The sequence below is a fragment of the Anastrepha obliqua genome, unplaced genomic scaffold (genome assembly GCF_027943255.1).
Source record: "Anastrepha obliqua isolate idAnaObli1 unplaced genomic scaffold, idAnaObli1_1.0 ptg000005lb, whole genome shotgun sequence".
NCBI lineage: Eukaryota > Metazoa > Arthropoda > Insecta > Diptera > Tephritidae > Anastrepha > Anastrepha obliqua.
In genome coordinates, this window is record NW_026562177.1 from 75,708 (window position 1) to 94,429 (window position 18,722).

General features: G+C 38.7%; 1 protein-coding gene across 1 annotated transcript in view; it reads left to right on the forward strand.

Annotated features, from left to right (window-relative positions):
- The window catches only part of LOC129251145 (hemicentin-2-like), an 82,513-nt gene extending 66,111 nt beyond the window's left edge, over window positions 1-16,402 (forward strand). Inside the window, exons 2-6 of the mRNA XM_054890518.1 lie at window positions 6,583-7,137; window positions 9,767-10,024; window positions 15,543-15,661; window positions 15,854-16,097; window positions 16,188-16,402. Of these exons, the coding sequence (XP_054746493.1) occupies window positions 6,583-7,137; window positions 9,767-10,024; window positions 15,543-15,661; window positions 15,854-15,877 (956 nt within the window). The 3' untranslated portion in view covers window positions 15,878-16,097; window positions 16,188-16,402. The remainder of the gene's footprint in view (window positions 1-6,582; window positions 7,138-9,766; window positions 10,025-15,542; window positions 15,662-15,853; window positions 16,098-16,187) is intronic.
- The last annotated feature ends 2,320 nt before the right edge of the window (window positions 16,403-18,722 follow it).

Sequence of the window (18,722 nt, forward strand, 5' to 3'; positions counted from 1 at the left end):
TTGTCGTGGAGGTATCCACTTTTGGGTGGCACTAGTGCTTTGAAAATTGGTTGAGGTAATGTTAGAAATGTATCCACTTCCAAGGGGGATATTTTGAAAAACAAAAAGTCCAGTTTAATTATGAAGTGCAAAATATAAAAGGCGATCCTTGAAACTTGCAAAATTTAACTTATCATAAAATAAATTGTCGTAATACTCGTAATAAAACGTGATTTCCATATTTGGTTTACTTATAGTTGCAAAAAAAAAAAACATTATAGCCCAACACCAACAATATATTTTTAAACAGAAACGTAAAAGTTCCATTTTCTACAAAAAATAAACTTTTAAACAGTCTCTTGACAAGCCATACTCTTTCTTTAGCCGCTTGAGTTAATTGACGACCTAAGAAAAAGCAAACCATCCTTACTGCTTCAAATTGCATACTTACAGTCGCGGGACTTAAAAATTAATACTCACGTAAAAATCTCTTTAATACAAAAAAAAAATTAAAATACTTGTGCGTTGCTTCTTACACTTCTTATATTCGCGTGTGTGCGTGTGCGACAGGAATTCGAAGGTCACACGTATTGTATTTATAATTCCTTTGTGTGCCATCTCCCACGCAATTTTAAGCAATGAAAGCTTAGCAGAATTTGAAACATGAGTGGCATTTTATTAACAGTTTGCTAATTTTTGCATAAAGGTAATAAATTCCGAGAAAAATTTAAATACACGCAAAAATTTAATTATCAAAATGAGCAAAGTAAATTCAAAGCCATGTAATAAAACGTGATTTGTAAGCGCAATTAGTTACAATTAATTAAGCCACTTTGCAGAAACATCTGGGATGCTCAGCAACTGTCATTTTTGTGATTTTGTAATCATTATTAGTACACAATTCTTCGTAATTGATAAATTGCATCGGGAATGCCCCATAGGAAACCTAATTTTCACTCTAAATTTAGTTAGTAGCTCGGAGGTGCCGCATACATACATATCTGAGGACTTGAACCTGATCAACTTAGCTTAAGGCTAAGTACTCACCACTCTAAATACCGGTAAAAATGCCTTCGCACCATATAGTAACCGTCGCTACTACGTGTTTGGTGATTCCTATAAAAATATCCCTCCTCTCCTCTTGGGTTTTTCTCTCCACCCCGGGACTGCTTCCGCATGGCTTCGAGGTAGAGGGTCAAGACGGCGGCATAAGAGGGACACTTACTTACTCACCCTGCGTCCAGGGTCGCCTGTTTTGAGAAGCCTATGCTCAATGCTCTTCAGCATAGCTTTCCATTTCGCGCTTCTTTTTTCGGATAATATCCTCCACGAAATTTGCGACGGCATTCCATTTTTCTCGTCTATCATCATTTTCTCGATAATTTCTTCAGGTGTAAATACACCAATAGCTCGTTACAGAGCTGTTCTCTCTATGTACCACCTCTCGCATTTAAAGAAGGTGTGCTCCGCATCATCATACTCAGTATCTCCATGTATGCAGTTTGGTAGGCTCACTTTTCCCATTCGCCAGAAATACTTGCGAAAGGTCCCATGTCCGGATAAAAACTGTGTGAGGTAATAGTTAACCTCACCGTGCTTCCTTGCTACCCACTTTTTTAGATCGGGTATTAGTCTCGCTGTCTATCTACCGTACCGTTCAGAGTTCCATCTTGCCTGTCAAAGTGTGAGCGTTTGAATTCTAATATCGGAGAAGCATGGTGCTGGAATCCCTGAGATTTTTCCCTCCCACCTCCGTTTGTGTTCTTGTGCTAGAATATCTATTGGGATGGTTCCGCTGATAACTAAAACTGCTGCTTCAGTTACTGTTCTGTATGAAGAAGCCACTCTGAGAGCGCAGCTGCACCCGTAGCGAATCTGTCCAGATTTCGCATCCGTATAAAATCGTGTCCATTAAACTTTTTCGCTTGTTCTGCGTTAGACCTCCAAGGTTTGCCATGAACTTACTTAACATGCCGCTTACTTTGGCAGCTCTTGTGACAGCATAGTTTATGTGCGCCCAGTAAGTTAGCCGTGTGTCTAATTGTACTCCTAGGTATTCCTTGTCGATAAAATGGCATCGAGTACTTGTATATCTACTTCTAATGGGATACGTCTGTTAGAAGGAGATAATCCTTGTGGCCAGCTTTACTCCATGGTCCTCTAGCCATGTCTGAACTCGAATCATCACCTAATTTAACTTCGTTTTGGCTTCGTGAGCGTTTCGGGCGATTATTACAACTGCAATGTCATCTGCGTATCCCACTAAGTGCACATCCTCAGGCATCTCTATTCGAAGGATTCCATCGCAGCTTACATTCCAAAGTTCAGGTCCCAGTACTGATCCTTGGGCCGCACCTGCTGTTATTTGTTTCGTCTTGCATCCTTCTTGGGTTTCGTATAAGAGCACGTGATTGCTTAGATAGCTACGAATAATTTTCAATAAATTATCCGGGGTCTTGAATTTTACCTTTAAGGCTTCAATTACGTCGTCCCAAACTGTTGAATATCCAGTGTGGCTAGTAATACTAAGCGTTTGGAGTATCGATTACCTGCCTGAGCATGTTCTACGCTAGCTATTACATCTTGGATGACTTCTAAGGTAGATCTGCCACTTCTAAAACCATGCTGCCTGTCAGACAGACCGCTTCGCTAAGTTTACGCTTTATCAGTTTCTCGAATTGTTTTCCTGCGCTATCCAGCATACATAGCTGTCTATAAGCGGGCGCTAATGTTGGGTCTCCCTTAGCCTCGCTGATTAGTACTAGTTTTTGCTTTCCCCATATTTCTGGAAAAATTCCTTCTTTTAAGCATGTGTTGTACATGTTTAGCAGCAAACGAGGGCGTTCGATTGCCAATAGTTTCAATATTTCCGCAACAATGCCAACAGGTTCTGGCGCTTTATTGCATTTTATTACTTTTGCAGCATCTATTAGTTCTTCTTCTGTGAATGAGACAGGTTCCGCTGCTTCATACTCGAGTTCGTCCCTCTCAACTCTAAATACCTTAAGCTAACACGTAAGGTTGTAGCTGACAGCTTAAAGGGCCGGCTGTTCTCGCTTTTCGCTGGAAGTGAACTCATCACTTTTTAAATCATGTGAAAATGATTATTAAATCATTGTGAAATGAAATTAAATTAAAATGTGAAATTTGTGGATATTAATTAAATATATCGAAGCGGAAAAAATGATAAACTCACTCATAGTTGCTGCATCCTCGAATTAGTTTTTTCTTAGTTGACAACAGATTAGTTCACAAACAAAAAACTACTGATACCAATTGGAATTTTGGAAAATATACTGTTTGGGACAATCACTCATGAATTCATTTACATTTATTCGAAGTATTGTCAATCCCAAGCCACTGCTTTTTTCACTTCGTAGGCAATTTTCCAACTTATTTTCAAAAATCTGTCTCTTTTATGAATTAAAATTTCTTTTACAATTTTTAATTTCTTCAAAAGTATAGAAATGGTAACCAGCGAAACTCGTTTACCAAGTTTACGCAAAAATCTGTGGTCAACAAGCTCCCTCGCATTTGAGTATTTACAAATATATGTTAGAAATATTTCCAAAATATAGTTGATCGCATTTTTCCTTAGTTTCCTAGCAAATTTCCTTAAATACTCCATTGAAGCGGCTGCTTTCAGCAGCTCATAAATGGTACCACCAAATATGGAACAAATCATTCCAACCATCAAAATTTCATAGCGTTTTCATAGGCAACTTTGGCATAACTGAGTGCGATGTATAGACTTTATTTCATAGAAATGGGCTTACAGAAGGAATATACATCTTAATTTTTTTATGTTAAAAAGCCTAAGCCCAATAGAGGGCTCTCTCTAGAGAGCAAACATTATACCATATACGGCATTCTTGGATATAGAAGACGGCATTAACAATGTTAGAGGTGGACAGTTGTATTTGTAACTGGGTCTTCTCTATGCTTGAAACCAGGATCATCAAAGCTAATATGGGTAATATCAACATAACCAAGAAAGTCCACAGGAACACTCTACAGGGGGGTCTATTATCTACACTTCTTTGGCAATGTGTGATCAGCAAAATCTTAATAAAACTTAATAGAGGTGGGGTAAAATTGGTGGCGTACGTACGATGAATCACCACTCTAACCAACCAGCCAAGCCTAAGCCCATCCAGTGACTACTATTTGAGTTTTTTCCACGGCATGTGCCTCAATAACTACTATTTATTAATGTATGATCTATACAAGGGTTGGTACTAGGCAAAGGACAGTATAGTTTCTGACAATATGAAGCTGTGACATTTTTCACTCGTTCGTAAAAAGCGTAAATTTGTGGCTTAAGGTAAAATAACTTTTAAAATATGTAAAAAGCCTATTTTTAATTTCAAAATATTTTCGTTCTAAAATATATTGAAAATATAATTAATATGAAAATTTTAGACTAAAATTCAAAATATTAGTAAAGTTATAGTGCATATTGAAGAGCACGTCGTAGTTGGGTTTTGTTAGCCGCACGGCAACTGTAGATGTCATTGCGAAAACTTTGAACGTGTTTTTCTCAAAACAATGTTTTTCTGGTCTATCAACGACCTAACGCAAATTCTATTTAACCGGTTGATCTGAAATTCTCATCAGTTATTCCACACATTAGTAGTTCTGGCGGGTGCTACTATCGTTTCTTTTCAGCTGCAGTCTGATTTCCACCCGAAAAGCATACCTTTTTTCAAAGTTCGCCATTTTTCAAAAATATTTTCCCATTGTAACACCTGCCAGAATGATAAGCCTACAGAACAATAATCAGTTTAACTTTTTCGTTTCAGATGTTCTGAAGAGCCAAGATCCTGTTGAAAAGCCACCTATCTTTTTTTTTGAAGACGCTTGCTTTGGTGCCACACTTCTACAAAAAAATATGTCAAAAAAAAATGTTTTTGTATACTATTTCATATCAAAAATAACATACTATAAAATCGAAATGATGGCATTTTATATTCTTAAAAACAAATTCTTAAAAAATATCTATAAAAAATGGGTATTTGACCAGACGATTACATTAGATAGTTTACTGGAAGCAGACGAAACTTTGAATACAAAAAGAAATTTCGAGCTATGCAAAAACAAAAAATTTTAGCGACAGCAACGCACAGTTGGTTTGGCTTGTTTAAAAACGAAACTCTTATAAATAAGTTATCAGATTGGATGCACTTTTTCCAATAGGGTTTTTTGATACGAGTAGATCACGCGTGAATACTGTCAAACAAAATACATCATGGAAAGACTTACGCCTCAACAACGGACGAAAAGCGACGCTCTGTGAAAAGTGTACATCGCGCGCTCAGTCCAACTTATTTAACGATGGGGCTCATTTTTGCTTTAATGACTACGTCAATAAGCAAAATTGCCGTACTTGCGCTGAAGAACAACCTGAAGCTGTTTAAGAACATCCATTACCTTCATTGAAAACAACCGTTGGGTGCGCCTAGAGTAATCATCGGCCCATATTTCTTCAAAGACGAGGCTGGTGTCAATGTAACAGTGAATGGCGAACGCTATCCCGGCCTGGAATTGAGCGGAATTTAGGCGAATATATCTTTCAAATGACCTACAGTTCAGCCAATTATATCGTTCGTTTTATATAATTTTAAAATTTGAGCGCTCTCAAAGGAAAACTTCAAGGATGTAGGTGGTATATATGATCACCGTATGATTGTTTCACAAAAAAATGTTTTTTTAGTTGGAAAAACGTTACATAAAATCTTGTTTTTGAAATGCTAATAAATATTTTTTTCATGTGCCTATGGTAGAGTCTTCTATGTAATGAAGATGCGACAATTTCACCTTTTCCTCCCTTGCGCTGAATGAGCTTTGATTTTTTAATTTTTTGTTTTTTTTTTTAATATTCAAAGTGCAAAGAGCTTAAGAAACTGTAGTAAAATAACTGAATTATTTGTACTTTTATTACGCCATGGGACTTAACCTTATTTTATTTGCTATATTCTGCCTTCTCATGTTCGTTCCACTACTCTTGTTTTACAAATTAGTAATATGTCTATTATACTGTTTATCACATCCGTTTCCGTTTTGCTGACTTTGGCACATTGGCACATCCCAAGGGTGAACGGTTTATTTGCCTTGAGGTAATAAAAAATAGATTTCGAAGCCAAGCGAAATACAGAAGGTTATTTTAACAATAGGAAATAGCAGCCTGGTGACAACCTTAAGAAGGACGTTGACTAGCACACTGACACACACACACATATACCTTTGCACAGACATAAAAATGAATCGATGACGGTTTAATGGGCAATGATAATAAGCCTACAATAAAAATCAATTGATAATTGGCAAGCAGGGCACGTTGCTCTAGATTGCGCCTACCCGAAGCTGAATGAGCACTAATTTTTTCTGGTTAATTTACAAAAATCAGGGATAATGGGCTCTTGCAAAACGTGCTTGTCAGCAGAGTGAGATAATTTAGCAAAGCTAAGCCGAGTGCGGAAAAATGAGTTTGCATTTTTGTGTTTTGCTTGCTTTTTGTGTGATTGTGTATGCAATTGAACGTGCACTTGAACTCCTCTTCCTCTTTTCAGCCTCTAATAACATACATCATTTGTACCATTTCAGCATTTCAGGGTACAACGAGACATCCGCCACATCATCATTACACGCCGCCACCGTCAACTGTTCACCACCTACCACAGCAAATTTTAGAATCAATGTCACTAGCAGCCCAGCTGCCATCCTCCTCATCGCTCTCGTCGTCAGCGTTATCATCATCATCATCGGCATCCACATCGTTGGCATCATACTCACAGCTTGAACTCTCCAACGCTATTGTGGAGAGTTTCGAAGGTGTCGGAAGTAGCAGTGAACCGCAATTTGAGAATACCACCGAACGCGAAGTGATTGCAGCTGTCGGCACAACAGCTCGGTTGCATTGTCGTGTGCGGAATCTTGGCGATCGCGCCGTCTCGTGGATACGTAAACGCGATCTGCACATTCTCACCATCGGCATTATGACGTATACGAATGACCAGCGTTTTTTGGCGCGACACATTGACAACTCGGACGAGTGGGTGTTGAAGGTGGTGTCGGTGCAGCCGCGTGATGCTGGCATTTATGAGTGTCAGGTGTCGACAGAGCCGAAAATCAGTCAAGCGTACAAGCTGATGGTTGTGAGTGAGTATCGCCAATAAAAGGGGATATTAGGAAGGGGAGGCAATAATTTAATGAAACGCATAAACAATTAAGAATAACGAAAACAAATGTCCCATTGCGCACTGGACTGTATTTGAAGTAAAATTTCTTAGATTCCATTGATCTCTTACCCCGCAACTGAAAAGCAGTGGCGAAAGCATGTCTGGTATAGGATAATACAGGCTTACCGTGAAAGTTCAAAAGTTAACAGTTGTCGAGATATTCAATTTTACAGATTATTTAAAAAAAAAATTTTTGTTGACAAGTTAACTTTTTTTAGAGTCAGGTCAAGGGTCAGACTTTTTCTGCTTCTAGTTAAAATGTATGCCTTTAATTAGTAATAAAAATCATCAATAAAATTTGAACTAAGCTTTGATAGTTGAAACTTCAAAGAAAAAAAAATTTAAAATTGTGGCGGCGATACATGAAATATGGCGACTATAAGACCGCTTCAAAAAGTCTGAAATCACGTTTTTTTAATACGCAAAAATCTAAACTTCGCGGAAAGTTGGTGCATAAACGATTTACGAATTTCATTAAGTTTCAAATCAACTCCTCAAATTTGAAATTAAATCAAACAGTAAGAGGACTTTTCATTCAAATGTAGCAAAATAAAAGATCTTTATTGTTTTGATGTTAAGTCCATTCAGTTTTTTACCATTTTTCAAAAATATTTTAATATAAAAGAGTGGGAAAGAAGATAAACATGATTCGAGTATTAATTAAACAATACTGTGAATTTAAAATAAGTGGCAACCTTTTCCGGAAATATTTTAATATAGAAGATTGAGAAAGAAAATAATTATGATTCGCGTATTAGTTAAAGAATACTGTGAATTCGAAATAGGTGGCAACCTTTTTCGAATATATAAAATAAAATATTGAGAAAAAAGATAAATACGATTCGAAAATTAATTAAATAATATTGAGAATTAAAAACAGGTGGCAACCTTCTTCGAAAATATTATAGTACAATGTAGAAAGGTGGGAAAGAAGACAAATATAATTCGAGTGTTAATTAATTAATATTGGGAATTAAAAATAGGTGGTAACCTTTTATGAAAATATTTTAATATAGAAGATTGAGGAAGACGGTAATTATGATTCGAGTATTAATTAATTAATATTGGGAATTAAAAATGGGTGGCAACCTTTTTCGAACATATTTTAATCTAAAAAGGTGGGAAAGAAGATAATTATGATTCGAGTAGTAGTTCAAGAATACTGTTAAATCGAAATAGGTGGCAACCTTTTTCGAAAATATTATAAAATAATATATTGAGAAAGAAGATAAATATGATTCGAATATTAATTAAACAATATTGCGAATTTAAAATAGGTGGCAACCTTAACGGGAACTAATTTAAAAATATTGGGAAGTAAAATAAGTGGCAACCTTTTTCAGAAATATTTCAATACAGAAGATTAAGAAAGAAGATTAATAAGATATGAGTAATTAATTAAACAATATTGTAAATTCGAAATAGGTGGCAACCTTTTTCGAAATTAATATAATATATAAAGGTGGGGAAAGAAGACAAATATGATTCGAGTAATAATTAAAAAATACTCTGAGTTAGAAATAGGTGGCAACCTCTTTTCGAAATTAATAAAATATATAAAGGTGGAAAAGAAGATAAATATGATTCGAGTATTAATTAATTAATATTGGGAATTAAAAATAGGTGGCAACCTTTTACGAAAATATTTCAATATAGAAAGTAGGAAAGAAGATTAATATGAAATGAGTAATAATTAAACAATTCTGTAAATTCGAAACAGGTGGCAACCTTTTTCGGAAACAATAAAATATAAAATAGGTGGTAAAATATTTCTAAATTAAACCATTGGTAAGATTCCATGTGTTTTTTTTATTTAACGACTTCTTAAATTATTTATACAATAAGCGATGAGCAAGACTGTCTCCAGGTAAAAGAGAAATTTTGTTGTGAGAAAGAATGTATTTTGAAATTAAAAAGAAGATTCAGAAAAAAGTGATTCAGAGTTTCTTCAAACTTCAAGAATACTCAAACTTAGCATAGAACAAAAACCAAAACACCTCCTTAGCTTCCCTGATGCGCTCGTTGCGTGAGTGCAACAAACACACGCACACCAACACACTACAAGCGACTGGCGGACGTCAGTAATTAACCAAGCACGCGGTTAAATCCCACTCAATTAGTGCTCGCTCACTGCCTATCATGTGACTAATCACACAAACTTGGTCTTCTTCTTCTTCTCATTTTCTACATATATCTATTCCCTAACTCCCATTTTGTTCTCTTTTTTCCACATTTTTCGCAATTAACGCTGATTACGGCAATGAAATGCAATGCCCATGCAAACGCCTCCGCAATGTTACCGTTATTGGCATATATGCACAACAACAACTACGTCAACAACAATAACAACCACAACGAACCATCATAAAACCAACAACTCATCTACACTCACTTCTCTGCACGGCATGGCACGGCACGCATTAACACTAAACAAATACATTGAATGATGGGCTGAATGGTTTGTTCGATGTTCAATTTGCACGAATGGTTGGCTGCTGCGCGCCTGGTGATGCCGTTATTTAATGACGTTGGTTCGCGTACCCAAACAGCATCAAAAGCGCAAATCCTCTCGAATCGCGAACTCTTTATACAAAGTGGCAGCGACATTAATTTGACGTGCATCGCACCGCAAGCGCCCGGGCCCTACACGCATATGATGTGGTACAAGGACAGCGAATTAATTAACGATTCAACGCGCGGCGGCATACGCGTCGTATCGGAGCAGCAGATGAAGATGAGCAATTTGGTGATATCGCGCGTGCTGCACCGGGATTCGGGGAATTACACATGCTCGGCAGATAATTCAAGTGAGTACCATAACCCACCATCATCAACCAACCCTAAATGGGGGCACCTCCGACATATTTACTACTTTTGATTTACCTGTTTGGCTTACAATAACTGTGGGAGCTGCCAAAATAGTCTAGCATTGCCATGTTTGTTGTGTATGTATGCTATGTTTTTACAGTGGTGGGCATAGAAATATCAACAGGTAATTTAAACGGTATTGGAGGGACATACAAATATTGAACTGACTATTTTTTATCTAAATAGCATTTGTTCTGAGTATAACAGAAGGCCCTATGATCCGAGTTAAATAAATTAGTTGTGCAACCACTTTAAGGTAGTGCTGTGTTAGGTGAAAAATGAGATAAAGACTGAAGGTGATGAGGTTAAAATTCTTACTATACGAACTGAAACTGAAGTAGCAGAGTTGGACTTAGTTGGTCAGCAATAAGCAAATGTTGTAGGGTAGAACAGGCTACTGGATCCACGGAGAGCAAAACGTGGTCCAAATGAAAATGAAGCTCGTATGGAGTTTGCTTGCTAAAAGGATATAATATTTTCGCTCGATCAGTTCCAAGCTGCGGAAGATATTAAGAATTTTCTTCTGGAAGAAGGTGGAAAAAAATTGATTGAGCACACAAACAGTTTAACAGGACGACAAGCAGACTTATTTATTTTCTGTCAAAATGCCATTGGAGTAAAAATACACCCAAAAAGCGTAAAAGTAACTTTCTGAATTTGTATGCTGTATTCAATTTGGACATATTCGGATTAGACGACAGATAACATTCTCCGAAGCCTAGCAGAGCAAAAAACTAGCAGTCTACTTGAATTATTTCAACTGTATATTAAAGACAAAATATAAAGTTCTTAAATTCTCCATACAAACACTTGGCCTCACTATGGATAAATTTCTGGCCTATGTGCAATCGTGTTCAACCTAACCTTACCTACTTTCCAATCAGTACAAACTCAATTGATTTGACTCCGATGGAATGGTGTAGGTGAAAAAACGTTTGTAGAGTGAGCTAACTTTTGTCCGATAATTGAATTAGAAAAACCGTTAATTTGGTAGACAACCGAACGAATTGGGTATGCTTTGTCAACCGTTTCGTTGGGCCATTAGTACAGATAGAAAGATCGGTAAACCAAAGGCCTTAAAACAATTTTGGAAAGTCATCTATTCCCATTATTAGAGGACTTCAAGTTTCTAGTGGTTAAGTTTCAAAGGCCGGTGTGGATTTTGAATAAAGTACATTTTTTTAAAAGAAATTATTGTCATTTTTCCTTACTATGCTAATATTGGTATGGCTCAATTACGCATAGAACAAAATATTGGGGGAAAAACAGCCGCGATCTCGGCGGCACACCTCCATCCGATGGTCCAAATTTTCAATGACGCTGAGGCATAGTTGAGATTCTATGCCGTTAATGTGCTGAATTATCTCATCCTTTAGCTCTTGAATTGTTGCTGGCTTATCGATGCATACCTTTTCTTTCAAATAACCCCAAAGAAAGAAGTCCAACGGTGTCAAATCACATGATCTTGGCGGCCAATTGACATCGCCGCGACGTGAGATTATTCGGCCATCAAAATTTTCGCGTAAAAGAGCCATTATTTCGTTAGCTGTGTTACAAGTGGCACCGTCCTGTTGAAACCACATATCGTCCACATCCATATCTTCCAATTCGGGCCATAAAAAGTTCGTTATCATCTCACGATAGCGAACACTATTGACAGTAATTGCGTGACAGGTCTTATTTTGGAAAAAATACGGCCCAATGATGCCGCCGGCCTATAAACCGCACCAAACAGTCACTCTTTGTGGGTGCATTGGTTTTTCGGCAATCCCTCTTGGATTATCGTCGCCCAAATGCGGCATTTCTGCTTGTTGACTAATCCACTGATGTGAAAATATACCTCATCACTCAAGATGATTTTCTTCGAAAATTGGTCATTCACTGTTGCCATTTCCTGCTACCATTTTATGATAAGCCTGAATAACTTTAACGCGTTGCTCGATTATGTATCTGTCCGTGGTTCAAATTGAGTTAGTCTGAGATTGAAAAATTTCAAATGAAATGCAGAAAAACCTTGACGTTTAGGTGTGGTTTACATTCAACATCGGCTCTTGAAATTTAACCAGCCTTTAGAAGCTTAGATTTTTAGGATATGCCTGCGTCGCGTCATTACCACAAACTGGGTTTCTTTTAGATTTTTGGTTTTCCACAGGTAAAGGATTATTTTTCAGTAGTCAGGATTTGTATTACAGATTAGTCTAGAAGCTTACCAAACGCATTTTACTCACCTTGAAGGCGCAGGTGAAGAATTGGTTATGTATATTCATGTCTCTCACTCATGCCGACTAGTTCGACCATTTTGAATGTTCAGTTAATTGTTGACAGCTGCTTTGCTTGCACGTGTTTCGGCTCGTCTTCGATTTTTACCTATTCAAAAAGGTGGATCAAATAACCTGTATCAAATTTTGTGTGAAAAACGAAATTAAGTGCGCGGATGCATTCCGAATGTTGACTGTGTCATACGGAGAAGCTACTTTGGACCAAAGCAACGTTTATCGGTAATACCAAATGTTCTCAGAAGGCCGAGAAGATGTGAACGACGAAAAGCGTGCCGGACGCCCGAGCACTTCAACAACTGACGAAAAAATTAATAAAGTTCGGTCGAATGAAAAAGTTTTGCTTACCGTTTCCTTCGATTGCAGGGGCCTTGTGCATCATGAGCTCTTGACATAGGGTAAAACGGTAAATAAGGAATATTACCTGCAAGTTATGCGCAATTTGGGTGAAGCAATCCGCCAGAAACGTCCGGGTTTGTGGAAGAACAAAAATTGACTTTTGCATCACGATAACGTTCTTGCTCACACATAGTTGCTTGTGCGCGACTTTTTGGCCAAAAACCACACACTAATGACGCCACAGCCCCCGTATTCTCCAGATTTAGCTCCCTGTGACTTTTTCTTGTTCCCGAAACTGAAGAGGTCCATGAAAGAGCGACGCTACGCTACGGTTGATGAGATAAAGATCGACGCCATCAGCAGGAGCTAAACAAGATAAGAAAAGTGATTTTTTGAAGTGCTTGGAAGGTTGGAAAAAACGTTGGCACAAGTGCATAATATCTCGTGGGGATTACTTTGAAGGGGACAAAATTGATATTAATGAATAAATAAATAATTTTTGAAAAAACACAAAACTCGCAATACTTTTTGAACTAGAGGAAATTTTTAAAGCGCGTTTAAACTTAGGCCATATTCCAGATAGTTGGAAACTAGTCAAGGTCGTCTTCTTACCAAAAGTAGATAGGAGGGGACATGAATCAGCGAAGGACTTCAGGCCAATAAGTCTTTCGTCTTTCCTGTTAAAAACTTCTGAAAGACTTTTGGATATACATCTCAGAAGCTCTTTAGAGGGCTCTGGTATATTGTATCAACTGCACAACACGCATACCTTAAAGGCAAATCTACGGAGACAGCGTTTCACGAGGTAATCCGAACAATAAAGGGCTCTATAGAGAACAAACATTATATTGGAATGAAAAAATCTGAGCGTCTCCCTAATACCAGCAGTGTCTTCCAGACGGAAGTACTAACAATTGAGGAAGCTTGTAGGCCACTAATCAAGCATTTCTCTTTTAAGGGCAATACCGCTATGCTTTCGGATAGCCAAGCTGCAGTCCAGACACTGGACGCGGCTATAACAGCCTTGAAAGTGGTGGAGCAAAGTAGGAATAGCCTCACCACCTTCAGGGAAAACCATAAAGTAACCTTAATTTGGGTTCCGGGACATCGGAACATACAAGGTAACGAAAAAGCCGATGAACTGGCAATAGGGGGATCTGCCATGAATAGCGTTCTTGCAGTACCAGTATTTACACCATTAGGTGCGGTCAAAAGTGCAATTTCCCTAGAATACCTTCGAATCGCAGATTGTAGATGGAGAGACCAGACGAAATGCAAAATCAGCAGGACGTTGTCGCCCATCTACAACCTCAAGCAATCGTCGACATTGATAAACATGAAACGACGGGACGCCTGTAGACTAACGGCAGTCATAACTAGCTTCTGGTCTATCGGAGCGCAAGCCGCCAAAATGGGTATCCCTCACAATACATACTGTCACAGTTGCAAACAACCGGAGGAAAAGGAAACAATCTTCCACTTCCTCTGTAAATGCCCTGCCCTATGGAAGGACAGAATGTTAACCCGGGGCAAACCGCTGTTCGAGAGTCTCAAGCAACTGTCTGGCTTAGAACCTGATAAGGTTCCTAAACCGCACAGACTGGATATAGTCTTGCTGTTAATAACTGTTAAACAAGTTGGTAACGAGGATGTGGCAACAAAATGGTGCGGGAGCCGCTAGTTGGATTCTGGATGATTAACCACCCTAACCAACCAAATGTGTTAGTACAAAGGTTTTTAATATCCATTTTGATTTCATTGTATCTATTTCTATATATTCTTATATATTCTGTTGCTACTCCTTTACCTCATTAAAGAATTTTTTATAGATCGAATTGGAGGTTCTGTGCGCACAACCTTCTCTATGATTGTTCTGATTTGTGATACGATTACTGATTATTCGATTACAAAAGCTTAGTATTAGACTGCAAAAGTTTGAAAGTTAGGTTGGCTGCTCTTCGAATCTACCTTCATCTACATGATCTTCTTCAATGTGAGAAAAGAAAAAATCTGCTAATCTTTCGCTGTAATGATCCCAATTAGCAGCTACTTGCTTGAAACATCTGAAAAGATCGTGGGGAATTCGGCTAAATATCCCAAGTGACGTAGCAGCTAAAATTCCCCTCACTATTATCTTTTTCACCATGGCTAAATAGCAAACCTGGTAATCAATTATCCTGCAGGAAAACAAGTTTTCGGATAAAAGCTTTGTTGTTGGTAAAAAGAGCACTCACCACTTTAGCAATTAGTTTTTACTGTATTTCAACTTTCTTTAAGCGAAATGTGACACACTTTGCAAATCGATATTTCAAAGCCTAAGTGCTGGTTGAGGCATCATGCACGCCCACTGATTTTCAAATGAATTTATTTATTTTATTTTATTTTATTTTATTTCATTTTATTTATTTTATTTTATTTGGGAAATAATAGCAAAACATCAAAAAATGTTGACTTTTCCAGTTGTCACCATTTTTATGCCCGCCACTGTGCATTCATATGCCGTTACGTGTGAGCTATAAGCGCTTTGTGAATGGGCTAGCAGTCTTAGTTAACCATACCAGCGACCGTCGCTAGAAAGCAGGCCCCCTTGCTTGCCACAATTGACAATCCCGGGAGCATTGATGCCATAAAAGCTCAGAATATTAGCAAATCACGGTACACAACTTGAGACTGCGCTCCCTCTATGATTTTCATATTTCTAACAAATACATGTATGTATGTGTGTACGTAAATATGTGTGTGTGTGTATGTACTTATATATCCTAGCCCATTTTCTATTGGCCACACTGATGCCATCACTTCACTTATCCCTCATACTGATTTGTTTGATTTTCCCTTACAGATTCCGACAGCGTATTTGTGCATATCATCAAGAGTGAGCAGCATGCGGCCATGCAACATGAACTTGCCACACGCATGCAGACGCCGCGCCTGCTGCTGGTACTACTGACGTTTTTCTATGTGAGTTGAGTGAGTTTCTCCCACACGAATATGCCCATACACGCGCACATGCACATGCACACACACACGCGTATTTATTCACGCGTTTCTAATTGTATGATAATTTTGCCATAAGCTGCTTATTGGGCGCCCGCTGGCGTATGAGCAACATTAAATTTGCTTTCATTTCGAATTCTCTCTTGCCATTCACAGTTATTCGAATGTTCAACCAAATGAGAGCGGCCATTGCGAACACAAATGCTGAAGCGCTAAGAATCACTGTAATTTAAGATAAGAAATTAGCAACAAAAACACAATAAAACAATTACATTTATGGAGCAAAAAATTAAGTCATAGAAATATTAGAAATAAATTTTACATTAGCAACAGCATAGCTGTTCATTGCGCCTTTGCCGTTGAGAAGCCAACGAGGAGGTGAGGAGGTTCGCATTTGAAGGTTGGTATTGGCCTAGAATCGATGGGATTTGCAGCAAATGTTACTAAAAAATATTTTCAATTTCTTTTTTATCTATTTTCCTCCCTATAGACAGCTACTTCACCCCCTTAGTCAGCGCCATGTACGCCTTCGGGTTCTTGTAAAAAAATAAAAAAATCCAAAAACAACTACGCAACTGTGTTCGATTGTTCGGCGAAGGAATGGCGTATGTGCTGCCGCTGCCGCTGCTGCTGCTGCTGCTCAATTTTTGCAACTTTGCATGCACAAGAGACTTGATAATTGTTAGATTTCCTGGTAAAATATTACTTGGCATTTTTTTTGTATATCCTTTAGTTGTTTTACTGTTTTTTGCCTTTAGATGGATGTTTTATGGATTATGTTCCACTTGTAAATGTAGTAAATTATAAATAATTTGTAAGTATTTTTGTACTTAATAATAGCAGATAAGTTATAGGTTTTAATTAGATGCGTAAATAAGTGAAGTAAACGAAGTCGACGGTAAATCAAAAATTAAAATCAATAAACTAAAGTGTATATACAGATATTTGAAGATAAGTGTTTCAGTGCAACGTTTTGGGAACGACGGTGAGTATGAGGATTTATTAAGACGCATTTAGCTGCGCTCCTCCTTCCTTTATATGAGATACCCATGTCTGCCACGGTGGACGGTGATCGTACGAAACAGATGGAGTCCTTCAAACAAAAAACCTCTATGGACGAGCAGTCCCTAAATGCAAAGGAAGCTCTGTAGCTTCCACCCCCAAATGTGGATCAAACCAAATTTCTTTTAGTACGACGGACGCTGGGATAATCAAGCCTGGTGGAAGTGTCAGTACATCCAAGCCCTTCACGGCTAGCCCATTTCGTACGGTGGAAGCTGGCGCTGAGAACAAACCTGGAAACAGCAGAAGTGGCGGTACTTACAATAAATCTCTGGCCATGGAGTCAATTTTCTGTACCATTAATAATCTGACTAGCCCTGGTAAAGGTGGTAAAACTGAGTCTGAAACGACTGACAGCTCCGCAGTAGCAGAGTCTGCACGGCATGGCTACAAGGAGAGATGTGCTGTCTTCAGGCTACCAGACGCCTACGAACGATTCCAGAGGGGGAGTGGTCTGTCAAACAGAACCACTCTTTTAGCTGGGCGACAAGGGTAACGCAAGAGTCCCCTCAGGGTTCTGAACCGAACCCAAAACATCAGTTGTCGGACGACCCACCCAGCAACCCCAGCACGTTGAAGTAGCCCCGAAACACCAAGAGATGTCCAGCTACGTACAGCCAAGCTGTCAGAGGCCAACAGCTATGGGCGGTGGTTGACAAAAGCTGCCTTGATGGCACTATTTTGCCTGACAATCGCGATAGTGGATGGCATCAGAGCCACATAAAGCTTATCGCCTGTGCCGATCAGAGATCAACTGATCTTTACAAAATCACCATTTCAAGGATCGCGAAGTATAGCCTGGGTCTAAACTCGAGCTAATTTCAAGAGATGACATCCCCAGTTTACAAAGAGATAGGGCCTGGTTACCAGCGGAGACATCAGACCTTCAAAGGAGCCTTGAACTGCTTCGGGTATGTAATCCGAAACTTTCTACATCGTCTTGGAAGGTCACAAAGCTGGACGATCTCAAGGGTGAGTACCAAAGCGCTACTTTCATAGCCTGCAAGACTCGGTGGACGCACTGGCGCGATCTGGCGGTGTAGTAAGCTATGGGTTTTCGTCCATAACACTTAGGGTATATAATAAGGACAAGACGCCACCCCTAGATCTCTTTTGCAAATACTCAGTGGCCTGCTCCGCTTTAAGGTTCAAGGCGAGCTCACAGTGGAGGACTGTCACACATGGACATTCAACCATCTTAGACTCCTATATGGATATACTCAGTGACTGTGATTATCACCCTACCTTTCCTTGCTTCGAAAGGAATTTTCTAATCAAAATCCCTTTTAGACTGGAATGGCTTGAAGAAGATCCAATACACCCGTTAAGAGCTACACGGATCTAAACTGGACACCGGTGTAAGATCAGGGTTATTTTGCGAAGAGCATTCTATTAGTGAATCCTTTGAACTACCGGATCACTGTAGTGTTTTTCAAGCGGAAATAAACGCTATTCATGAAGCCTTAAAATGGTTAAAGATAAACAGGATATATTTAATGGATATCTGCATTCTATCAGACACCCAAGCTGCCCTACGAGCCCTGGATGCATTCCAAACAACATCAAGGAGTGTCTTACATTGTCGCCAATCTCTAAATGAGATGGCCAAGCAATATCGCATATCTTTATGCTGAGTCCCAGGCCACAGAGATATACCAGGGAACTGTAGGGCAGACCAACTTGCAAAAGGAGGTACCTGTATGCCAGACATAAGTAATTTTATGGAGATACCTCTAGCAACTTGTAAGCTTCTCATTAAGGACGCACTAATCAATTCTGCAAATCAAAGATGGGTTAGTGCCAACACCTGTGAAATTGCTAGGCAAACATAGCCAAGGCTAAATTTACGTCTGTCCAAGAGTAAACTGAGTAGACTTCAAATCAGGACCTTAGTAGGGGCCCTCACAGGACAATGTCTCATAAGAAATCAGGCAATGAGATTAGGCGTTTACACGCATGATTT